General features: G+C 39.7%; 1 protein-coding gene across 2 annotated transcripts; it reads left to right on the forward strand.

The window, feature by feature from the left end:
• Positions 1-311: 311 nt before the first annotated feature.
• On the forward strand, positions 312-20,040 carry RRAGD (Ras related GTP binding D). Of its 2 annotated transcripts, none has more exons than XM_015622624.2 (7): positions 312-559; positions 7,079-7,374; positions 7,801-8,000; positions 8,977-9,091; positions 14,835-14,977; positions 16,753-16,901; positions 18,857-20,040. In XM_015622624.2, the coding sequence occupies exons 1-7, from the start codon at positions 412-414 to the stop codon at positions 19,006-19,008; spliced, it is 1,203 nt and encodes a 400-aa protein (XP_015478110.1). In that variant the 5' UTR covers positions 312-411; the 3' UTR covers positions 19,009-20,040. The 2 variants fall into 2 exon arrangements, with proteins under 2 accessions (XP_015478110.1, XP_015478111.1); XM_015622625.2 differs by lacking the exon at positions 312-559 and adding an exon at positions 1,602-2,980.
• Positions 20,041-22,087: the final 2,047 nt, after the last annotated feature.

A 22,087-nucleotide genomic window follows, 5' to 3' on the forward strand; every position in this document is an offset into this window, starting at 1 on the left:
GGCGCCCCGCACCCCAGGGGCAGCGCCTCGCCCGTGCACCGCTCCCACGGCTGTCTCTCGGGACAGCAGGGCTGGGGCGAGCGGCGCCGCCAGGCCTCGGACCCGCCGGTGAGCCCGCAGCGCCCGGCTACGCCCGCCGGCGCTAGGGTGCCAGAGGCGCGGCCGGGCTCGGGAGCGGGCCCGGGCGAGCGCGGAGGCCCTGGCGGCCCGTGACCGGGCGCGTCAGGTGACGCGGGTCACGCCGCCTCCCCGCCCGCCCCGCCGGCAGCTGCGCCGCGCTCCGCCAGCGCCGTGCGGGGGGAAGGAGGGGAGCGGCGGCGGGCGCGGCGCCAGCGCGGGACCTGCGCCCCCCGCGCCCCGAGCCCGCCGCAGGCAGAGGGGCCGCAGAGCCCCGCCAGGAGCCCGGCCGGCATGAGCCAGGTGCCGAGGAAGCTGCCGGAGGAGGAAGAGGGGGACGAGGAGGAGGAAGAGGAGGAGGAGATCGTGGGCTTGGCGGGCTATGCCGACGGGGCCGAGTCCTTCTCGGACGGCGACGCGGAGAGCGGCGGCGATGAGGCGTGTGAGTGCCGCTCGCGGCGGCCGCAGCGGCACCGGGGGCGGCGGGGAGCGGCGTGGCGGCGGCCGCGGGGGCGGAGGCTGGGGCTGCTCCCGGAGAGACGAGGGGCAGCACCGGGCTCGCAGGGGGCTGCGGGGTAGCGGCAGGCAACGAGTACGGGTGTTGAGTGAGGCGGGGCGGGGGCCGGGGTGAGGCCGGGACGGTGACGGGGGACACAGGGCCGCCGCCAGGAGGTGAGGGTTGGCGGCCCGCGGATGTGGGTCAGGGAGGAGACGAGGCTCCCCGCGGAGTTCGGGGCACGAGGGGAGCCAGGGACAGCGGTTCGGGGAAGACGAGGCGTCCAGAGGGAGGGCAGGCCCAACTGGGGACGGGGTTGGGCGTTGAGAGGCCGGGCGGAGCGAGGATGCTGCGGAGGTGGCCGTGGGGAGGGCCGGGACGGGGACAGGGTGCTCTGTGGGTCAGAGGGTGCAGGGAGCTCTGAGGAAGGAGCAGGGCAAGGGCTGACAGGTAGCAGGAAAAGGACAGGTTGGGAAAGAGGGAGGAGGACAAGGGAGTGCAGGCAAAGTGTGTGTGTAATTTCTCATCAGTATTCTTTATGTCTAGGGTGAGAGTTATTAGTTATTAGAGGCCACAGCTTGATGATGTGACCCGAGTGTGCCGAGGAGGTGGGGGGTTGGGTGTCACGCTATAAAAGGCAGCGGCTACACGCAGCTCTGTGTCCGGGGCTGCTCCGCAGCTGCGAGTGTCAGTCCCACAGTGGCAGGCTCTGCTAAATGTCCGTCGGTCTGTGCTTGTGAGGAGCCGCCTTACTCACTGCATGTCCGTGTCAGTATGGATGGTGATGCTGAGAAGGACGGGCTTACCAGGAAAAGCAGTCTCATTCAGTAGAAAAAGGAAATGCCAGCTCAGAGCCTGTTGCGTTCATTCAGAGCCTGAATTCATTCTTCTGAGACATATTTCACAAAGGAGCTTGGAGAACTCTCAGTATCGCAGGATAAAAAAAAAAAAAAAAAAAAGAAGTGCTTTTTTATAAGAGCATAATAAAAGGCCACATATTTTAAGTCTGCTTCAATATTAGCATGTGAAACCCTTCTCCTTAAAGGCCCGGTCCTCCAGGCTGCCATGGGAGATGCTGCATTGACTAATTTAATTTTGGGGAGTGGAGGAAGGTCAGTGCTTTGGGTGTAAGCTTTCATGGTTAAAAGCTATAGGAATGTTAGACTGTAAGAGCTATTACTGAGACTAAATAAAGTCTTACTTGAAATGAGAATTGCCTTCATTTTGATGCAAAGAAAGTAAATTTTAATGTGTTTCTTTAGTGCTGCTTTAACTTAGTATTTTTTTTTAGAGAAGTAACCCATATATTGTCTCCAGACAAATGCATTTGGATATTTTTGAATAGGAGCTTGTTAGACTGCTAAAAATTGCAATTGCAATTGCTTCTTTATAGTAACACCAGAATATTGTACTTAACAGAAAAGAACCTTTACATCCTAAATAGCAGGAGAAGACAGTCAATGCAGGGACTATTTTACACAGGATTAAAACAAAATCCGTTTTAACTGTCCAGATTCCCTGGTTTTCTGTTTCATTTTGAATTCTCTGGAGAAAGAGGCATACAACATCTGAAATGGAAGGGGTTGGGATTCGGGTCTTTGTGTAACACTGTGCTGCAGGGCAAGGGACTTTCCCCTTTTTTTTGTCCTCTCTTCCTGGGTCTGTACAGCAAGTAGTCCAAAATTCAGTGTCACAGCCTCCACTTTTCTACAAAGAAAGAATGAAAAGGGCAGTATAAGAAGAATGACTTCAATGCATGGCTGTTGACAGTGACAAGAGAAGCCAGACTTAAAAACATAATTTCTTCTTCTTGTAAGTCTGCGGAAGATATCAGAATTTCATATTGGTCATCCCTCATGCTATACTGGGTTTGTGTCTCCAGCTTCAATGCTGAAACCATGGCTCTTGCCCTTAGTTTACACTTAGGGTCATATTCAGAAATCTTAAAACACTTAAATTTACATAAAGCCTTGTCAGATTTTTAATAGATGCAATTAAAAAGTGTTTAGAAGCAGGAAAACCCTCTGCAGAGTGTCCAAGGAAGTGGCTTTAAGACATACCACTGCTGAGTGCTGCACTTATGGCAGCATGGAACCAGGTCTTCTGGTTCTGAGACTTTTCTGAAGCCACAAGAATTTCCTTCCACCAGGCATTTCTGCAATGTCTATGAACCCACAGTAGCTGAACAGCCTTCTTCATTACGTACAAGCTTTTTCTGTTAATTCTTTAGTCTCAGGCCATCTGTTAGTGTTGAAGATGTTAATTTTATGTGTTTTGTGAGGGCATTGTCTTGACAGCAATCCAAAGTGCTGCAAATACCACAGTCACAGCAGTACTGGCAATGCTACAAGATTAATGGATTTGAAGGTAAGAGTAGAAAGTTTGGGACTGCTACCTCATTTACACAGAAATGGTTAAAACTTAATATAACTGCATTAGGGGAAAAAAAAATCATTATTAGCTGTATTTGTTCAAAACTAGACTCAGAGGCTTGTTACCTTGTGGATCATAACATGAGCAAAATAATTCTTTTTAGCTTTATGTTACTTGAACAGATGAGCTGTGGTATTTTATTTGGATGCTTGAAAGCTGGTGGGATGTACAGAACGTGGCATCCCCATCCCATACGCCTGCAAAGCACAGATAGTCACCTGCTTTCACAATTAATTGCAGTTGATCTGAAATTCAGGATGGACTTCAAAAACTGTTTTAGTTATCTATATATATATCTCATAGCATAAAGGAGATACCAAAGTATTCATTGTGTACTGGTGAGACAGGTTGGGACTGCTACGTGCAGTTCTCAACTCCTCAGAGCTGTGCTCTTCTGCATGTTGCAATGCATGCAAAACACACTCCATAAGCAAGGACACAACTGCAGTTAACAGAAGTTTTGTAAGGAATTGAGTGCTTCTCTGGGGAAAAGTGCTTTTAGGTTTAAGATAAATTTGTGAATACTTCAAAGGAATGGCCTCTAACCAGCATGGCTTCTGTTCTTCTTGGCTGCTTAGAAAAGTTGAAATATGAAGGGCTGTTGATATGCATTAGAGATTGGCATTTTGCAACATTTACTCTTTGCAAAAGTGAATGAAGCAGGAAATGTGTTGCATCTCACAATAGGGAAAATTATCTTTCCCGTTATAGAACAGAGAAGAGTTTAGTGTTTCTCTTGGGCATATTATGATCTCACTCAGTAACCTAGTCTGGGAAGTTGCAGTGATACATCTACTGGCATTTCTGTGGCAAATTAAAAAAGGAGTTGTCATGTACTCCTGCAAAGGAATGTGGGCAGGCAATGTATCGTCCAATTCCTTTACATATAAGGTAATCTCTTAACTCTCTGAGAGGGAAGTACTGTAGAAGCCTTGCTATCTCATCAGGTTTGGATGATACTCTTAACATTTCCCTGTCTTTGAACTGGCAGGATTTCAAAAGCTAAGTAACAGTCTTACTAGCAGAAGAGCTGGTCCTCATTTTTCTCCTTGCTAATTCTGTTTGCAGTTGCAACTGTATTTTTTTTTAGTATGGCTTTAATAGAAAGAAATTTCCTGCTATTAAGCATTACAATCAGTAAAAATCTAACAGCCTGGGATAATTTAATACCACAATAAAAAGTCCAAGTTATTTAAAATATTTCTTTAGATATGTGTGGATTTTTAGCTTGCTTGTCAAAGAAAAGGGAGTTAGGCAGGTAGCCTGTCTGGTTGTCTCGTCAACGGGGAGAATTTTAGAAACTGCTGTCCACTTTCAGCCAAATCTGAACAAAAGATGTCTCAAAGGTTATTAAGTTCTCACAAGTTTGAGGAAAACTGGCATGTAGAAGAGAGGAGAAAGCTAAATGAAGTGTCCTCAGAGGGACAGGTGAGCAGCTTTGTGTGTTCACTGTGGCAGCAGCTGGCAGATGGGTGTACACATGTAGCCAACTGAAATGTGCTGAGCTCCAGAATAGCCACAGCATGTCATATCTATTATTTGGAGATGTCATAAGACATACAGGAGGAAGTTGGTGTTTTTGTGGTGGGAAGAGGAAGGGGACACAAAGTACAAATCCATGGTAGATGAGACTTCATAAATTCAGTTGCCTACAGAGCAAATGGTAGGCTTTTTATTTTTTTTTTTTGAAACATGCAAGAAAGCCTCAATTTGAAGACTGTTCTTCATATGCTTTTATAAAGTCTTTATAAAGCTTTGAATAAATTTATATATATATATATATATATATATATATATATATAAAAGCAAAATTTGAAATATATGCTCTTCTGATTACCAAAAAACAGAGTGAGATGGAGAATACACCATTAAATCTTGCATGTTTGGTTTGGTTTATTCAGAAGACTATACCCCCAAAACATAAAATATCATTACATCATCTAAGAGCAGATATTTATTATTCTTCTGGAGGTGTGAAGTGTTGTAGGCACATGTTTTTCCCAGCCACAGGAGGTACTACCTCTGCTCAAGTTGATCGGAAGAGTAGAGGGGCATGTTGACCTCAGTTTCTTACTTCCTAAATTTGTTGTGTGTAGATAGCAGAAGTGGCCATTGCGATGTTAACAGGATGAGATTCTTACAGAGTTACCTGTCCCTGTTCTGCCTGACAGCATTTCCCCTGTGCACTACTACTGCCTAGCAGTGTCCATGCCTGATAATTGACAAGACCACAGTAAGTGGTAATACCTGCCAAGGCCTTTCAATTGCATTTGAAATGGACAGGGTCCCTCCGATAATGAATTGAAGGCTTCTGTCAGTCACTGGTGGCACGGATCTGCACTGAGTGGCACAACCTCTCATAAGCCAGTAGATGGTGCCAGGAGATGTTTTATGCTAACACTGCAATACCTTCTGCTTGAGAAGCCCTACTCTCAGTCACTCATATTTGGGAGGCACAGACAGACCTGGACAAGGTTCTGTACCCTCCTGGCAGACATACGCTGCTCCTGTGTTTCTGAAAGCTGTGAATGAGGCTTCAGGCACACAAGAGGACACAAGATATGGTCACCACCCAAAGGTGCAAAACATGCTCCTAGGCAAAGGATTCCTTTAAGCTTTCCATCTTTTTTGGCTGATAAGACTATGTAATAAATTGGCAGGTTCAGACTGTTCCTGAGGTTTCTTGTTTTGTATTTTTGTATTTTGGGAGTAAAGCTGACCACTTAATGTATGCAGGACATATTCAAGAATGGTGCATGTGAATAAATGTGTGCCAATTTTCTGCAGTTCAAAACTTAGCCCAGCAGAAAAAAAGAAAAATAAATGCAGTTACATTGTGCTATGAAGTATAATCTGAATAGTCTGTAGTGCAGTGGATGGGAGAAGGTCTACCAAACCTCACTGGATAGTATGTTCAGCCTGTTGTGTGATAGTGTTTTAAACCTGACCTCTGTGTACTCTGAGTTGTACTCAGTGGATTTAGCACTGACAACTTATTTTTTTGTGCTGCTTGTGTTTGACACTGCAGAGTCACAGACGTGTCTCAAAGCTTTTCACATAAAAGGGCAGTGCCATTTCACCTCAGCACAAAGGACATTTCAAAGTTACAGGCCAACTTTATGCATTTAGACTGCTTTAGGTGTTTCAATTTGAGATATCTGAAGCTAAAATTGGTGTGCCTGCAGGAATGGATAGCTATGCGTTCATGTCCTTACAGATATAACAGCACAGTTTACTGTTGGAACTACTTGATGCTGATATAACTGCATCAGCACCAGAAAAAGTGGTGCCAGTTTCAAGCTGGGGTAGGTAACACAATTAAACTCCTGTGTTCCCAGGCCTTTCTTTTGCAACTAGGCAGATGATACGCTGTAATCTTATTTATTGGATAACAAACCTTTACAGATTGTAACACAAATTACTGAGCAGCAGGTGAAATCCAAAGCACCTTAGAAAAGGACTCATGAGCTCAGTATTGTGAGTTCCAACACAGAAGCATTGTGCACCTGATGAGTTGAACTCTTCTTGTAGCTCCTTGCATTTTATTTATTTATTTATTGGTTAATTGATTTTAGAGAAAGGAAGCCTTCAGGTAGAAAGATCATGCAGAGGTACTTAACACAGTCCTACTCTGTTCCTGCAGCATGTAGCTATCTGCTGAAAAGGGTATTTGTTATCAGATGATACTCTTTTAAAGAAAAATATATGTGGCATAGTGTTAATTAGAGTAAAATTAGGTATTTTAAGATGTCTATGTGTGATAACAGATTTTTCGCATGCAAACAGAGCAGTCAAACCTTCTGCAGTTTCTGTCTTGGAGGTGAGAAGTAGATTTTCTGATAGTATACCCTAAGGGGCAAATAATTCAAGTCAAAATGCCTGTAGCACTGCTCTCTAAGCTTAAACATTGGCAACATTTGCATAAATTCATATAAAAATTTCATGAAAATAAACATCAAATGCATGTTATCTGGTAGTTGCTAATTATATTGCCATAGTATATTCCTTTTCTTCTTGTGTGATTTTATTCAGTTTTGGATTTCAATGATCCCTTCAGTACTGAAGTTAAGCCAAGAATCCTGCTCATGGGATTGAGAAGAAGTGGAAAGTCTTCCATTCAGAAAGTTGTCTTTCACAAAATGTCGCCGAATGAGACTCTCTTCTTGGAGAGCACAAACAAGATCTGCAGAGAGGATGTTTCCAACAGCTCCTTTGTCAACTTTCAGATATGGGATTTTCCTGGGCAAATTGACTTCTTTGACCCTACGTTTGATTATGAGATGATTTTCAGAGGCACTGGAGCACTGATATTTGTTATTGATTCTCAGGTAAAAAAAAAAGGGGCTTTAAGCTGCTTTTTTTCTTTTCTTCCTTAAGCAACAGACAAATGGGTTGGAAAGCACAGGTTTTTTCAAAGCAAATAAATAATCTATATCACAAATACACATTAAAAGAAGTCATTAAAACCTGAAGAGCTGCTTGGCTATTTTTAATCTCTCTGCAGTATGTTCGGAAGTTAACTAATTTGTTTTAACATCTCAAGGTTCTTGCTCAGATTCCTAAGTGCTGACAGCATGAGATTGGTGCACATGCTGGATGTAGGCTCAGGCTTTTACTTATAAAACAGTAAAAAAAAAAAAAAATCAAGCTGTTGTTGAGCTGTAGTACTCTCTAAAAATAAGTATCATAAAATTTAATATATATATTTTTTTAAATACTTTCCTAACTTGTAACTCTTCTTTTTCCTTTGTTAGGATGATTATATGGAAGCATTAGCTCGGCTGCATCTTACTGTGACCAGAGCCTATAAAGTGAATCCAGATATCAACTTTGAAATCTTTATCCATAAAGTGGATGGTTTATCTGATGATCACAAGATTGAAACACAAAGAGATATTCACCAGAGGGCAAATGATGACCTTGCAGATGCTGGATTGGAAAAGATTCACCTCAGGTGAGAAAAGTTGCTGGGTAGAGAATGCTAAAGTGCTGAGCAGCTTATTTGATGAGTTAGCATTTTCCGTCCTCTTTAAGTAGCAGGCAATAGGCTTATGACATATGAAGGAAAGGGATAACGAGAGATACTGTATTTGACCTGAGCCAAAGTATCCTATTTCTGATTGCTGTCTTGAAGGGAAACAAGGAGAGCTGCTTAATTACAGATGACAAACATGCCAGAATCCTGTCAGTTTTTGCTGCAGTTGCTGTCTTGAAATAAATTGGCTTGGATAGTGACAACAACCGGTAGAGTTCCAGGCAGTGGAGGGTATATTCTACTACATCACTTTTGCCTTCTTTGAAAGCTCTCTGCCACATGGTCCTCTCCCAGTCACTCATCCTCCCTGCTCCAGCCTGCTTGGAGCAGCTTGGGAAAACCTGTGCTGTATCTTTGCTTTGTGTCTTCTGGTAAAATGGGTTACTGTAGCAAATAGTGACAACTAGTGGACTTTGCAGGCTGGGAAACGGAGGACATCAAGTTGTCATGGTTTTCTTAGCACTTTAAAGCTAAGTACAAATATATTAAAAAGAGAGACCTGCTCATGAACATGCCAGCTCTTTAGAGCTCTTAACTACTTGACTGCATCACTGCACTGATAAATGTGTCCACAACTTTCAAAAAGTAGATCACAACAGACATACTCAGTAATACTCCTCTCCTGAAATTTGATAAATATGTTTTGTAAGAATGACAGCATTGGAGTTGCATTAAAAATGTTCTGTATCAAGTTCTAGGTTAGGTTTCAGTATCTAGGCTGGGATTTTTTTAGTATAGAAATGAAGTCCTGTGCTCAAATCATATCATGACTTTAGATCACAGGGGGGTAATTGCAATTACTGTCTGACAATATTTTATTTCACTCATATTATGAAAGGTACATCATATTCACAGTATGTGGCTAAAAGGAAAATGTGGTGACATTTTTTTCCAGCTTTTATCTGACAAGCATATATGATCATTCTATATTTGAAGCATTTAGCAAAGTGGTACAGAAACTGATTCCACAGCTCCCAACACTGGAAAACCTGCTTAACATCTTTATTTCAGTAAGTACTTACTATATCCTTTGTCTGTAGATCTGGCTATGTCCAACATGCATGTTCAGATACTCTGTTCACTGCCTTCTTAGAGATCATGAGCAATGTGAACTCTCAGAGAAATTATCAGAACTTAGTTGAAAATGCACCTCCATGCAGCTTGGCCTCACCTTCATGTCTATTAAACAGCATTGATGAGCTGCTGAGATTCTCATAGTTATATTTCCTGAGTCACATAAAATGGGTTAGCAGCCATCACTTTTCTGCTCATAGCATCAATCTGAATGTTGCAAAAGTCTGTGCTGCATGTATTTAAGTTGCACTTAAAACTTGTATGAGTAAGTATTTAAAGGAACATAATCTAGTCTGACCTCATATGGGGAGCTGTCTCTGGTGCTTCCCAGAATTAATTGTACTTTGTTTCAGAAGTTTACCGAGCTTAAGAAAATCTTCTTATGTCGTGAAATCTTTAGACGTAGAGTCCACCATGACTTTCACCGCTTCCATAGTTACTCTGAAGGCCAGTTAGGGAGTTTTGTATATCTAGTGGTTTGTTACTGTGGAAGCGATTGCTTGCTCCACTCTTCCTGTATGTCTGATCCCTTCCTTTCCTTTGTACTGGTTCTGACACTCACCTGTTCTCTCATTGGGGTTCCTATACCATGCACTTATGCACTGTTTAATTTAGTTAAAAACAGGTCATGGAGGTGTCCAACATGTTCTTGTTCTGACACAAGGTAAGAGATGAAAACATGGGGCAGTGAGTGAAGGGGAGCACAGTGAGTAGATTATGAAAAGGGGAAATTCCCTATTTCAGTGGTTGTTAAATCAGGTCATAGTGGCTCAAAAAACGGCACCCTTTCTCACAGTATTCCAATTTTGAACTTGGCATCTAGCAGTGAAGCTTCAATTTCCAAGCAAGATACATTGTTATGTCTTTTTGTGATTTTTGCATAAGAAATTATTTAATATCATTCAACAGCCTTTTAGATAAAATTAGACTTCATGGTTTCTCAGTGTGAAAATGGAGAGAGATAAAAGTTAGATGTGAAAGGAAAAGCTAGGAATAGAGGAAGGTCATTCCAAGACTTCTCTTACTATTAAAAAGCATATTTATACTTTTTCATAATGAATAGTTTGCTACAAAGATCTGTTTCTTCCAAAACAGCTAGACTGTATACCAGTTATTATCATGTAGTGTCAAAACTCAGCAACAGAGAGGTAACAAAGAAATCATGACAACTGTTCTAGAGCAATTAGACAGTGATTTTGGCACACAGTTTGAGAGAGAAAGCTGGCTGAATAATAGTATTCCTTGTGCCAGAGTCATTCCAGTCAGTCATTGTGAGTCATCTCTGTATGGAATCTCCTCACTGTTTGAAGCTGGTGAAGGTTTTGAATTTTTTTGTACAGAATCTCCACATGAACTGAGCATAGGCAGCTTCCTGAATGACTGATGGCAGATGCTTCTGTGTCTGGAGCACCCAGCTCCAATCATACCTAGAATATCAGGTATAGTTTTTAAGGAAGAGCGAGTATTTCAAATAAATGTGAAGTCCAGAAAAGTGGGGGAGGTGTCCCTGTTCAGTATGGGAAAGTCCCAGTTTCTTTGCTCCAGTTTCTTAGTGACCTAGAGACATGTGTAGCTGCATCATTATGTCCTCAGCATGCTTGCTGTTTTTACAAGTATCTTCTGTCTCTAGAAAGACTCAGAATGACTATTTGCAACCACAGGACGATTAAATCATTCTCCCACATACAATTAGTTAAGGGGTGCCTCTTTACCTTGACAACTTAGTAACAACAAATTTTGGCATGGATTTTGGTCGTGCCTTACCTCAGGAAGTTAGTGTTGGATATCAGGGTGTGGGTGTATTAGTGTTCTAATTTTGGTTTTGCAGCAGCATTCATGAGGAAGTGCTTTCATTTATGCCACAGAGATTTCCAACACAAAAAGTTGATGATTACAAAAATAGATCTGCGATCACTCTTAAGTTCAAAGCAGGTTTTTGCCCAAGTTTATAATGCCACAGTGTGTGAGCATGTTTGAGGAACCATCAGTGTATATATAATACTGCTTCTGCATTCTTTAATGTAACTGCTTGCAAGTCATTAAATAACTGCCTCTCAAAATCCCTGTTACTCTTACCTGGCTAACAAACTTACCAGCTTCATATAGAAGGATGCCTGTTTCTTCATTACTGTGGCCTTATCAACCAATCAAGTTGTGTGACATGGGAAAGCAAATTTTCATTTAAGGGTTGTTTGGTTTGTTTTGGGGGATATTAAAAAGTATGTATTAAAACAACAATTACAGTAAAAATAAAATCATGTATAGTTTTGATAATTTAATGATTTAAATATTGTAATCTGTAAATTCAAATTTAGTGCTTAAAATTAATGAAATCTGTTGTGTGATGTAAGGCCTGTTTAAATAATTGTCCAAAATTCATTACTAACTGGATGTGACTGGCAATATCCTCTTAAATTCTTTTGAGAGTCACTTTTTAGGGCCAAATTCTGACTTACTTTTATACATTAAAGACAGGCCTGCTTACCTATCCTAGGAATTGGAGGAGTACCACTTTTACTGAGCCCATTCTATTTAAGGAATAGAAACTGTCTTCTACATCATCACACCCCATATAGTTGAGAAACATGGTTTGAATTTCAAGTACCTCATGGTTTTTACCTATCCAAAATAAAATCCCATATATTCATTGCAGAATTTTCACAATGACTCTCTTGGTTTAGATTAACCATGGAATATTCTTACATTGATTCAGAATGCTTTTAGCACATGTTGCATCTTCTCTGCAGACTGTAGGGTTGTGTCAGAGAGAACTGTTGCTTATTCAGACCCCGCTCTCATTTAATCAATGGCAGCCTTTCATTCAGTAAGGAACCTACCAGCTCTAGTAACAGAAACATTTGATTTCTTATTGTCATTTCCCTCAGCATTAATGATAAAATGTCTCTTTGAATAGTACTTTTTATCCACCTTTTCCTGGGTTTTTTATGACTTGTTACTATTGTTTCTACAATTTCTGTTTGGGTTTTTTTTGCAGGCTAGGGGGATAGTGGGTGGGGTGTTCAGTAGTTTTCACACAAACATTACGGGAAATCCTTTGATTTTTTTTGGTTACAGTTGTACTAAAAACCCTGACAAATGAAATATTTGAAGCCATGTGGGTAAATTTAGTGGTTACTACTTCTGGCAGTCCATCCCACCGTTTCGTAGAGGTTTCTGTCACCATACAAAGTTCTAAAGAAGAAAATACATGCAGTTTCTCAGCAGGTCCTATCACAATGGATCAGTTGTAACTGAAAACAAGCAGAGTTTAAGTTAAGAGACGAATTTCTGCCCTTAACCAGCAGGTGTAACTGCTGGCACGGCAAACGTCTCAAGATGTTCATGACAAATGTTCAGAAAACTTTCTGAAATGTGACAGCAAGTACAGGCAGGCTGCAGCACCTGAAGCTCTGAGATGAAAAAATCACTTCTCATTGTTAAATGTTACTATATTGTTACTGTCATCTTAATAATTTAAAGTGCATCTTACCTGTACAGCTGAAATTGTTGCTATGTCTCTGTGTAATACAAAACTTTGTAATTGGCTTCTCCTGAATGGCACTGTGGGGCTCAAGTTTCAGCTTCTTCTGTCTGAAATGACTTGTATTTTCAAATACAATTTTGGCAATGAGTTACAGCTATGTACTTAGATGGTATTTCAAGAGAGTCTTGTAATTAATCTTCATTGGCAGCATCTGTTGAACTGTGTGAGGTGCTGTCAGAATTACTATTTTAAAAAGCAAAATTACAGAACTCCCATATGTGGCCAGAACAACCAGCATAAATAGGCATACATTTTTGTTCTTTGGGCTCAAAGAACACAGACTCATGGAACCCTGTAGGCTGAAAGATACCTTTAGAGGTCAGCTGCTGCTCAGTCAGGCCAGTTACAGCAAGCTGGTTATGGCTGGGTCCAGTTCAGCTTTATGCATTTGGAAGGATAGAAATGCTACAGACTCTCAGGTCAGCATGCTCCCAATCCTTCACTACTCCTATGTTAATTTTTTTTTTCTCTTGTATTAAGTCAGAATTCCAGCCTGTGCCTTTTGGCTTCTGTCCTTCAACGTTGTAGCTCTGAGAAAAGTTTGGCTCTGGCTCTGACTTCTTTGAACCCTTACATTAGGTATCTGTAGATAGCAATGAGTCTTCTCTTCTTCAGGTTGAACAAAGCCATTTCTCTGAGACTCTCCTTGTACATCCTGTGCTTCAGCCCATCTGCCTAAGGTATCCACAGTGTATACTTTGTTTTGAATATTTTTTTTATTACTGAGTTACTGAAATATGCCACTCAGAGGGTCTTTTCCATTATGAAATGCAAGAAATTCACCTCTATACTCTGTTATTACTAATGGATGTTTGCAGCCTTAGCTCTGTCTGCAGTGATGGAAGAATGACACCTCTTTAAGAAGAAAATGCCCAAAACACTGCTGTCCATTGTTGAATAGCCTATCTAGTGTTGGAAGTTTTTCTGCTTATTTCAGGAAATATGGAAAACAGGACAGTCACTTTAGTTACTTAACTATGTGTTAAATAGTTGATTTAGAAAAGGAGGAAGAAAAATTGGAAAAGTTCTGTAACTGTACAAAATAAGCTGAAACTACTAAAACTTGTTAGGGATTTTCAGTGTGGTTTTTGGTGGTTACAGAGCTGCTGTGACAACAGTCCCAAATCATGTTAAAATGGGAATCCCATATATAGAGACAATTCAGTTGGATGGAGAATTTTTTTGTATTACCATATAGGTCAATACTGAAAAGTTTTTTATAGCTTCTGCTTTAGCACTACTGGAAAATTGCCCTTTTTTTCATGCTGGGACAGCTGTGCAGGTGTAATCCCTTGACATCAGGCAGCAAGGCTACTGTTTTCAATTAAGCAGTACACTTTTTTTTTTTCCAGGAAGCAGAGGTTTATGTCAGTTTACCTTATCTACACAAAAGAGTAAGAGCCAGCAGTCCTGGCTAGCTTCTCAGAGCTGTGAATACGATACATCTTCAGTATGGAGAGCGTCTTAATCAGCTTGGCAGGATGACAGGAACATAGCTGTCATCACTTTAGCAAGCCTTAGCATTTTAAACATGGCTTTAACCACCAGTGCTACATGAAACCTGACGGCACCTTCAAAACACTGGTCTTGCTCCTGTGATCCTAAACGATGTTCTACAGAACCAGACAGTAGAACAGCTACAGACTACAATGAGAAATCAGTTCCTGAATAATACTGTCTTCTTTGTCCATCAGTGTTTTCTTTCCTTTGTTTCTATCTTCTCATATGCCCAGCTAGAATAACTTTAGATTACAGCTTTCTTTTATGTCTGTTGCTATAATTAAAACTCCAGAAGCTTCAACTTGGACAATTTTTCTGCTCCCCACTTGCCCTCCCTCATTTTCCACTGAAAAGAAATGTAATCTCTCCAGATTACAGTGGAGAAGTTTGAGAGTGTCCCTTGGCATCATGTCTGCTCAGTCAGAAACTGCTGGAAGGTTTGTGAGCAAATACAACAAATGCAAATACAAATACAACAGTGCTATATGTAGTTCTTTCAAAATGAGCTTGATTGCAATTTAATTTCTTTAGCCTAGCCTTTTTATATAACAGGCAAGTCAGGGAACAGAAAAGCTTGGGGTTAATTTGAAAACATGGATTCCACTTTATTTTTCTTTTTTTCTTCTCTTGAATAGAATTCTGGGATTGAAAAAGCATTTTTATTTGATGTAGTCAGTAAGATCTATATCGCAACAGACAGCACTCCAGTGGATATGCAAACTTACGAGCTCTGCTGTGATATGATAGATGTTGTGATTGACATTTCTTGTATATATGGGTAAGTAAATTGTGAATGTTTTCCATAAAGCTGTGTACTGAGAATCTGAATAGCCTCAAAACTGTGGGTGATGTGGGTATAAACAATAATGAGAATGGGTAATTTGCCAGGACAGAGGAGGAGGAAACAGCTGGCTTCTGAGGGACCGATCCTTCCCAGCAACAAGCATCGCTCCTTATTCAGTTTCTCTTGTGAGCATCTTACTCTTTCTATGCTAATAATTTAATTTGGAGGAAGAAGTGGGAAGAAACCAATCTAAAATAAAAGGAAACATCATTTTGTTCCCTAGGGTTGAAATCAACAGAAGGATGTCTCCTGTTTTAAAAAGAAGTGGGGCCATATTTAGCTTTATTTAATAGCCAGTGGCCTTTAGTAGCCTCAAAGAGCTGTTTCACTCTCACTTCAGTTTTCTGTTTGTCCCCTATTCCCTACATGACCTTTCTGGGCTTTTTTCAGTTTCCCCTTCTTGTACATTAGCAAGTGGTAATCTCCTGGGCTGGCATGTACATCTCCTTGCAAGTTATGTGTTCAGTGTCTTGGCCCTTGGCCAAATGTAATGCCAGCGATTCCTGGGAAAGGCAGGGGCACATTAAGAATTAGCACATTAAGATGCTCGCACTTGCAGGGCAGTGCACAACATGCTTAGAGAGTGGCAGGCTGGGGTAGCTTTGCATTTGTACCCACTCAGACTTCTTGCAGTCTTAGAGAAGGTACAAGAGAGAGTCCTGGTGCAGATGTGCAATAAGCACTGGAACAATAAACTGTTGAATACTTAACCTAAAATCTCTGAAGTTAGTATGTTCTACTGTGTGTTTCAGATTTTGGAGTCATCACTTCAGGAACTGTGTAATAACTTTTTTTACAGAGGTATAAAATAAAGGACGCTGATTTTTGTAAAGAGAAAGATTTCTGCTGTATAGCTCAAAGGAGTGTGCATTTAATAATTATCTGTACAACACCACTTGTGGGGCTCTTTATTTACAAAATATCATTCTGCCACTGTGGTTGCATAGCCATTTAGCATTTATCACCAGAGATCTGCTTGCCACTTTTTAGCTACAGACTAAAGACATGATATTACAATTCATTTCTTGTCCTCTGTTCTTGGAGCATCTGTGAAACTTGCCACTTTAATATATTATCGAGACTAATTGTTCTGGGAGGTTGGTGATAACTATCCATTCAACAATATCTGTGTGTGCATTCAGGACTTAAAATAAAATTACAATGTTACAATGTAAAAAACATAATACAGTGATCATCATGACACAACATCTATGAATGAGAAATCTCTTTTCATAATATGATGTTGCAAAAACCAACATCTCACGAGGAAAGTCTCATGATGTCTTAAACTATCAGTCAGCTGCTACTGCTCAAGCAAAGTTACTGGGTTTGCAGTTATCAGTACAGACCTACTGTTTCACATGTTTATGGTAAGTCATAATACAAAGCACTGATAAAAAGAAAAGCAGCCTTGTGGTAAATGGGTGGTAACTTACAGAATAAAAAAAAAGGTTGCAGTTCAGGCACTTGGCAATCAAACAATCGGATTTCTAGTCCCAGATCTAAGGTTTGGTGTGTGATGAGATAAACAAATTATCTCTTTGTCGTCTTAGTTTACATGGTGTGTAGTTGGAAGAGTCTCCTTGAAAGATTAAAAGGAAGATTTCATGAAGTTTGAGATTCTTTGGTGAGAGAACCAATGTAACAGTACTTTTGTTAGCTAATCTGGTGTCTTATCTTTTCTTGTTTGTTTGAATATTGCTCTTTAGGCTTAAAGATGATGGCACTGGAACTCCTTATGACAAAGAATCAATGGCAATCATAAAACTGAATAATACAACTGTCCTTTATTTAAAAGAGGTGACAAAATTCCTCGCTCTTGTTTGTTTTGTCAGAGAAGAAAGCTTTGAGAGAAAAGGTATTTTCCCATTTTCTAGTATTGCATCAATTTTCCTTTATATTAGTGAGTTAATGAATAACTGAGATTGTTATTAGCTGATAACAGTTTCTAACTGTATCATAAATTTTGAGGTAAGTCCAGCTTGATAAAGCTTACATAACATTTTTAAAGGGATGAAAGTACTTGTGCAGGTATTAAGATGGAATGATGTCATAAACATAGTTGACAACTTTCTGATACGAACTTTCTGATATGAATGAATGAGCATTTGAAAGTTTACATCCAATGCAGTAAAGCTTCCACCTGAAACTGTCGACTATGTTAATTTATCTTGACTGACACTGATTTGTACCTGTTGACATCAGCATACACCTTTGGAACAGCTTGCCTGCCGTAACCAAGGGAAAATTTTTGAGACAGATAGAATGTTCTTGCTTTTCTTACATCTGAAAGGAAGCTTTTGAAAAATTGCATATTTAGGACCTAGTTTTATTTAGGAGTGCTTTAATATTTTGCAGTTAAAGTGCATAAAATTTCTTTGTTATCTTTTTGACCCTGGTCAAAGCTGATACTGAACCCTTAGTTTGTGACCTCTCTGCTCATTGGCACGATGTTCACTGATTTGCTGGTGTTTCTGACATGCCCTGAGACCAAAACACAGCAGTAGAAGAGCAAGCTGTCATTTAGGCTTGTGTGCCCCATCTTGTGATAGTAATTTCTCCAGTCAGTATTGGTGTGTTTGTGAATGCAGCACTTGTCTGCTGGGCTGTTTGACAGCCTATTGAGCTTTTGATAGCACTTAAATTGGTCAAATGTCTCTTCCATACCCCTACCACCTTTATTGCTTATGAATGTTGGATGTAGTCACTTTCTGTTACATGCATTAAAAGTGTTACTTCTGCATACTTACTAACAGCACTGTTTCAGAAAGACCTCATGTTGAATAAAGATCCATTAGGGTTTGTCCATAACTGTGGGAGATTGTTGTATCTGCAGAGCTGGGACACTTGGTAGCCTGCACTCTTCTGCAGTAAGGTTCTGGTATTATAATGGAGATGGACTTTTTGTGCCTCATAAATTCCAAGTAATATTTTGTCTGAACTGCAAGGAGACAGAAAACAATTCCTGCGAAAAAAAACCAAAGTGTAACATGGTGGATTTAAACCACTTAGAAATATGTATCTCCTGTTAGGGAAATTGAAGTGGAAAATAATGCAGTATTTGAGTTAAGAAAGCTTATGGCATTAACATTGAATGAGGTCATGAGCTCAGTACCAAAATTCTAAAATTGTATTGTGGTATTACAGAATTGTAGCACTCAGTAAGTCTTCCAATTGACTACCAATATGGCTTTACAGCTTTTCTGTGGGATCACATTCAGCCCACTGACATGGTAATGTTATCTGCCTCTATTATGTAAGTATCTAATCTAATAGCATGTCTATTGTGTTACATTTTAATTACAGTGTAAGATGAAATATAGCTGGCTGAGATTTGGTAATAGTTCTATCAAGTATCTATCGCAAAGTTTATGTATTGGCAAAAAATGAACATTTCTTGAGTAATAGATGCTACTTATTTTTATTGCTGTTACCCTGTAAAGCAGATTTCCAAAATTACACCATATTTTATGAAAGATTTCACTTTTTCTTCTAGTATACTGAGCACTTCTCCAAAGCCCTTTAATAAATTAAGGATCTGTTACCTGCCAGTGAACTTCTATTTGTTTTCTCTTAAAACTTACAAGTATATTTAATAGTAGACATAGTATCAAGCTGTAATGCTTACTGAATTATTAGTATTTATCAAATGTGCTTTTGCTTAGCACAGAAAAAATTCCTGGACAGTTCACTGAATATGACCTCCAGACAGAGAGTATGGTATTTCACTAAACATAGAATATAAGCAATGTTTTCATTACTTTATTTATATGAATGTATTTATTAATATGTAAAACATTTCTGTCTCTGTAGGATTAATAGACTACAATTTCCATTGTTTTCGAAAAGCCATACAAGAAGTATTTGAAGTAAGAATGAAAGTAGTAAGATCTCGAAAACATCAAAGCCACCTGCAAAAAAATAAAAGACCCACTCCTAATGGGACACCAAGAATGCCACTGTAACTGAGGTTTTCTGGAAATGTGGCAAGCAAAGTTTTTATGAAGTTGATGTGACTTCTGCATCTCATTGCACTGAGTGAAGAGGAAAACAAACGGGACTGATGTATTATATGAATTTTCCCTGAACGTTCAGAAAGCACTGTTTAAATATTTTTATCCAATCAGTTTTTTTTCATATAGTGAGCACTTTGAGCAAAATGTTGTATATATAAACATTGAGGTGAGCACTTGTAAGAATTTTCTTAATATATGCTGTAAACCTTTTTCATGCCATATTAAGAAAAAACAGCTGTGACAGAAATACTGGGTACATAATTTGCACTTTTTCATGTTTTCCTTGTGGACTTGGACTTTGATAAACTTAGTTTTTATGGTGATTTTGATGCATGGTGTCAGGTAAAATGTATGCTGTAGTTTGTTTACCTGCTACAATCAAATTGGTTAGTAAACAATTAAGAAAACTTGGTACAATGCCTTTTTAAATTTCTGACAGCTAATACCTAACATTCATACAGATCTAATTTCATATATTTTTCAATTTGTAAACTGAAGAATAATATTGAAGTATTACAGCAATAAGCAACTTACCAGGAATCGTAACTGGTAGGTAAATATTAGCTTTTGTAAAACAGGCTTTTGGCCAAATTTCATCTGGAGTTCTCTTTAACACTGGTCATGCCCTCTCTTGGGTCTGGTTTTATTATTTACCTCAGCATATACCACTAAAATACCTTTCTATAAAGATGATTGTTTTGTAAAATGGCTCTATGTTGCACTGGTATTTTTATAAGGCTTCAGAGGAGTATGTTGTATCTTTATGGCTGGATTTACATTGCTAAGTTTGTGTTGAGACCCTGCACATGTACAGTTGGCGCAATGAAGAATCTGTATGTATTTCCACCCTGGCTTTCTGATGTACTGATAAGTCATAAAGGTGTGACCACTGGGTTCTGATTCCCTCTAACATGGGTACATCTGTCATTGAAATCACGACAAGACCATTAAAATGAGGACTGGACAATCTACCTGCTGTAATAATCAGCGTACATCACTACTTTTTATTTTAATATTGAACATGGGCAGATTTACCACAGGATCAGCCAGGACAGCAGAGCACTCTCAAACCTAAAAAGAAATTTTTCATGTTTTGTATTCAGGGTTTTTGTTTAATTAGTGACACAAAATTACAATTTCTAGATGGAAGGGAAGCTCTAATTTTTACCAAGCGTATGCACAGTCCAATGGTTTTGTTGGCAGCTATTGGGAGTGAGAACTTGACCAGAATGAGAGGCAGCTTGCTTTAAACCAGAAACAGGATAGGACAAATGTACCTTATTATGTAGAGGCTAATCTGCCTCTAGCCAAAATAGCTCTGGAAGTGGGCAGGAAGATAGAACCAATAGTCAAGAGTTGTGTGAGAAGTAATGCAGTCCTAGGGGCTCTGGAAGGTAAGAAATACTGGTAATAGTGAAAACCACTCATCCTGATGCTGGTGTGAAGAACAGTGACAGCAGCTGTAGTCAAATCAGAGTGTTTCGAAAACGCAGAGTTCAAATTCCTTTTGGTGCTGTCACCACACATCATCTTAGTTGAGGGCGATTCTTCTGACTAGCCCCTCAGTTAAAGTAATGCAAAGCTGTTTTCAGAGTTCACCAAAGCAGTGATGGGTAAGAGACACCTTTTGGCAGCTTTCCATCCACAGGACTTTTGTTGAAGGGCTGCCGTAATTTCTGACCGTATGATTGTCTTTCATTTTGTTGCGCTCCCCCACTGGGTCACAGTGTTTGTTCTCCCTTCACCCCACCAGGTGTAGGTCGCTATGTGGGACTAAGAACACCTACCAGGCTGGGCCAGTTTTTTTTTTTTAAATGTGTGCAAATTATCATAGTGGCTATGGTATGACTCATAACTAAATGTAGCTTCCATATATTTGGTGTGAGTTCTATGTAGCCATGCATGGTCATGTATTAGAGACCATCAACTTGTTTAAGATGATGAACTATGACTTCTCATAGTCCCCTCTAGAATTTGGAACAGACTCTAGCATAATTTAGTGAAGGTGACTTTAGCAAACTTTAAACTTCCAACTGGATATTATCAGAGTAAGTGTAATTTTCATCAAATTACTTATTTTTTCAAATATAAAATTGAAAGAATGTTAAAAATTCCTTAGTTTTAGTGTTTAACTTTGATATTTTCAGGTTAGGTGATGACTCATTTCACTTTTGAGTAATCATTTTCTACTGTTTTAGCTGAAGTGATTGAGCACTGACTGAGGAATGCAAGGTTCTTTTTAAGAACATATTTTAAAGCTTGTTTTTACTTTAAAAAAATTAAAATTTTATTGAGATTCTAGTTTTTATTTTAAAGAAATTAAATACCCCATGTGCTACAAGAGCCACTTAAAGCAGCGTTGACATACTTTTTCTAAAATTAGAAACTGTGGAAGAAGCAATTACTTTCCAGATAGTCCAGTATTTCTAAAGTACCTGATCCATGAGTTTCCATTTCTTACTTATCATTGAAGTTGACTAGAAATGGTAGGGACCATTAATGAACAAGCCACATCTTTTTAAAACACTGGTTTACAATAAACCCAAACCAATTTAGTATCCTGTAGACATTTTAAAGTCAGGAGCTAGATAACCATAAAATACTGGTTCCAAGAACTTGTTATAGTTGAGGAAATCCCTGTAAGTAATTCAACAGGCAGCAGATCAGAGTGTGTGAGGGGTTCTCTAAAGAGTTCAAATGCACCTTTGAGCATGCTCTGGAATGGCTATTTAAAATATTACAGTGCTGGAATATGTTTCTGAAATCTGGCAATTACCAACATGCTGTGCATTACCATGAAAGTGTAATTGACAGGAGCAAACTACTCTGATAAAGCATAATCCAAATGGATCATTTGAGATCTCATGTTTAATGATAAAATTTCTTTTTCCCCCACTAAAACAAAAAACTTGGTGGTTTTTTAATTGCACTCCTGATGGTTTGATACTAAGGGAGTTCATTCTGTCAAAGTACTGCAGCAGTTTTTAAAAGAAATGTTAACCTACGAGCTCCCTCCATTTTTATATGC

The sequence above is a fragment of the Parus major genome, chromosome 3 (assembly GCF_001522545.3).
Source record: "Parus major isolate Abel chromosome 3, Parus_major1.1, whole genome shotgun sequence".
Classification (NCBI taxonomy): Eukaryota; Metazoa; Chordata; class Aves; order Passeriformes; family Paridae; genus Parus; species Parus major.

Coding starts and splice junctions, on each gene's coding strand:
- RRAGD (XM_015622624.2), top strand. CDS start 412: ATGAGCCAGGTGCCGAGGAAGCTGCCGGAGGAGGAAGAGGGGGACGAG. Junction 7,375..7,800: donor TATTTGTTATTGATTCTCAG/GTAAAAAAAAAA, acceptor TTCCTTTGTTAG/GATGATTATATGGAAGCATT. Junction 8,001..8,976: donor TTGGAAAAGATTCACCTCAG/GTGAGAAAAGTT, acceptor ATTTTTTTCCAG/CTTTTATCTGACAAGCATAT.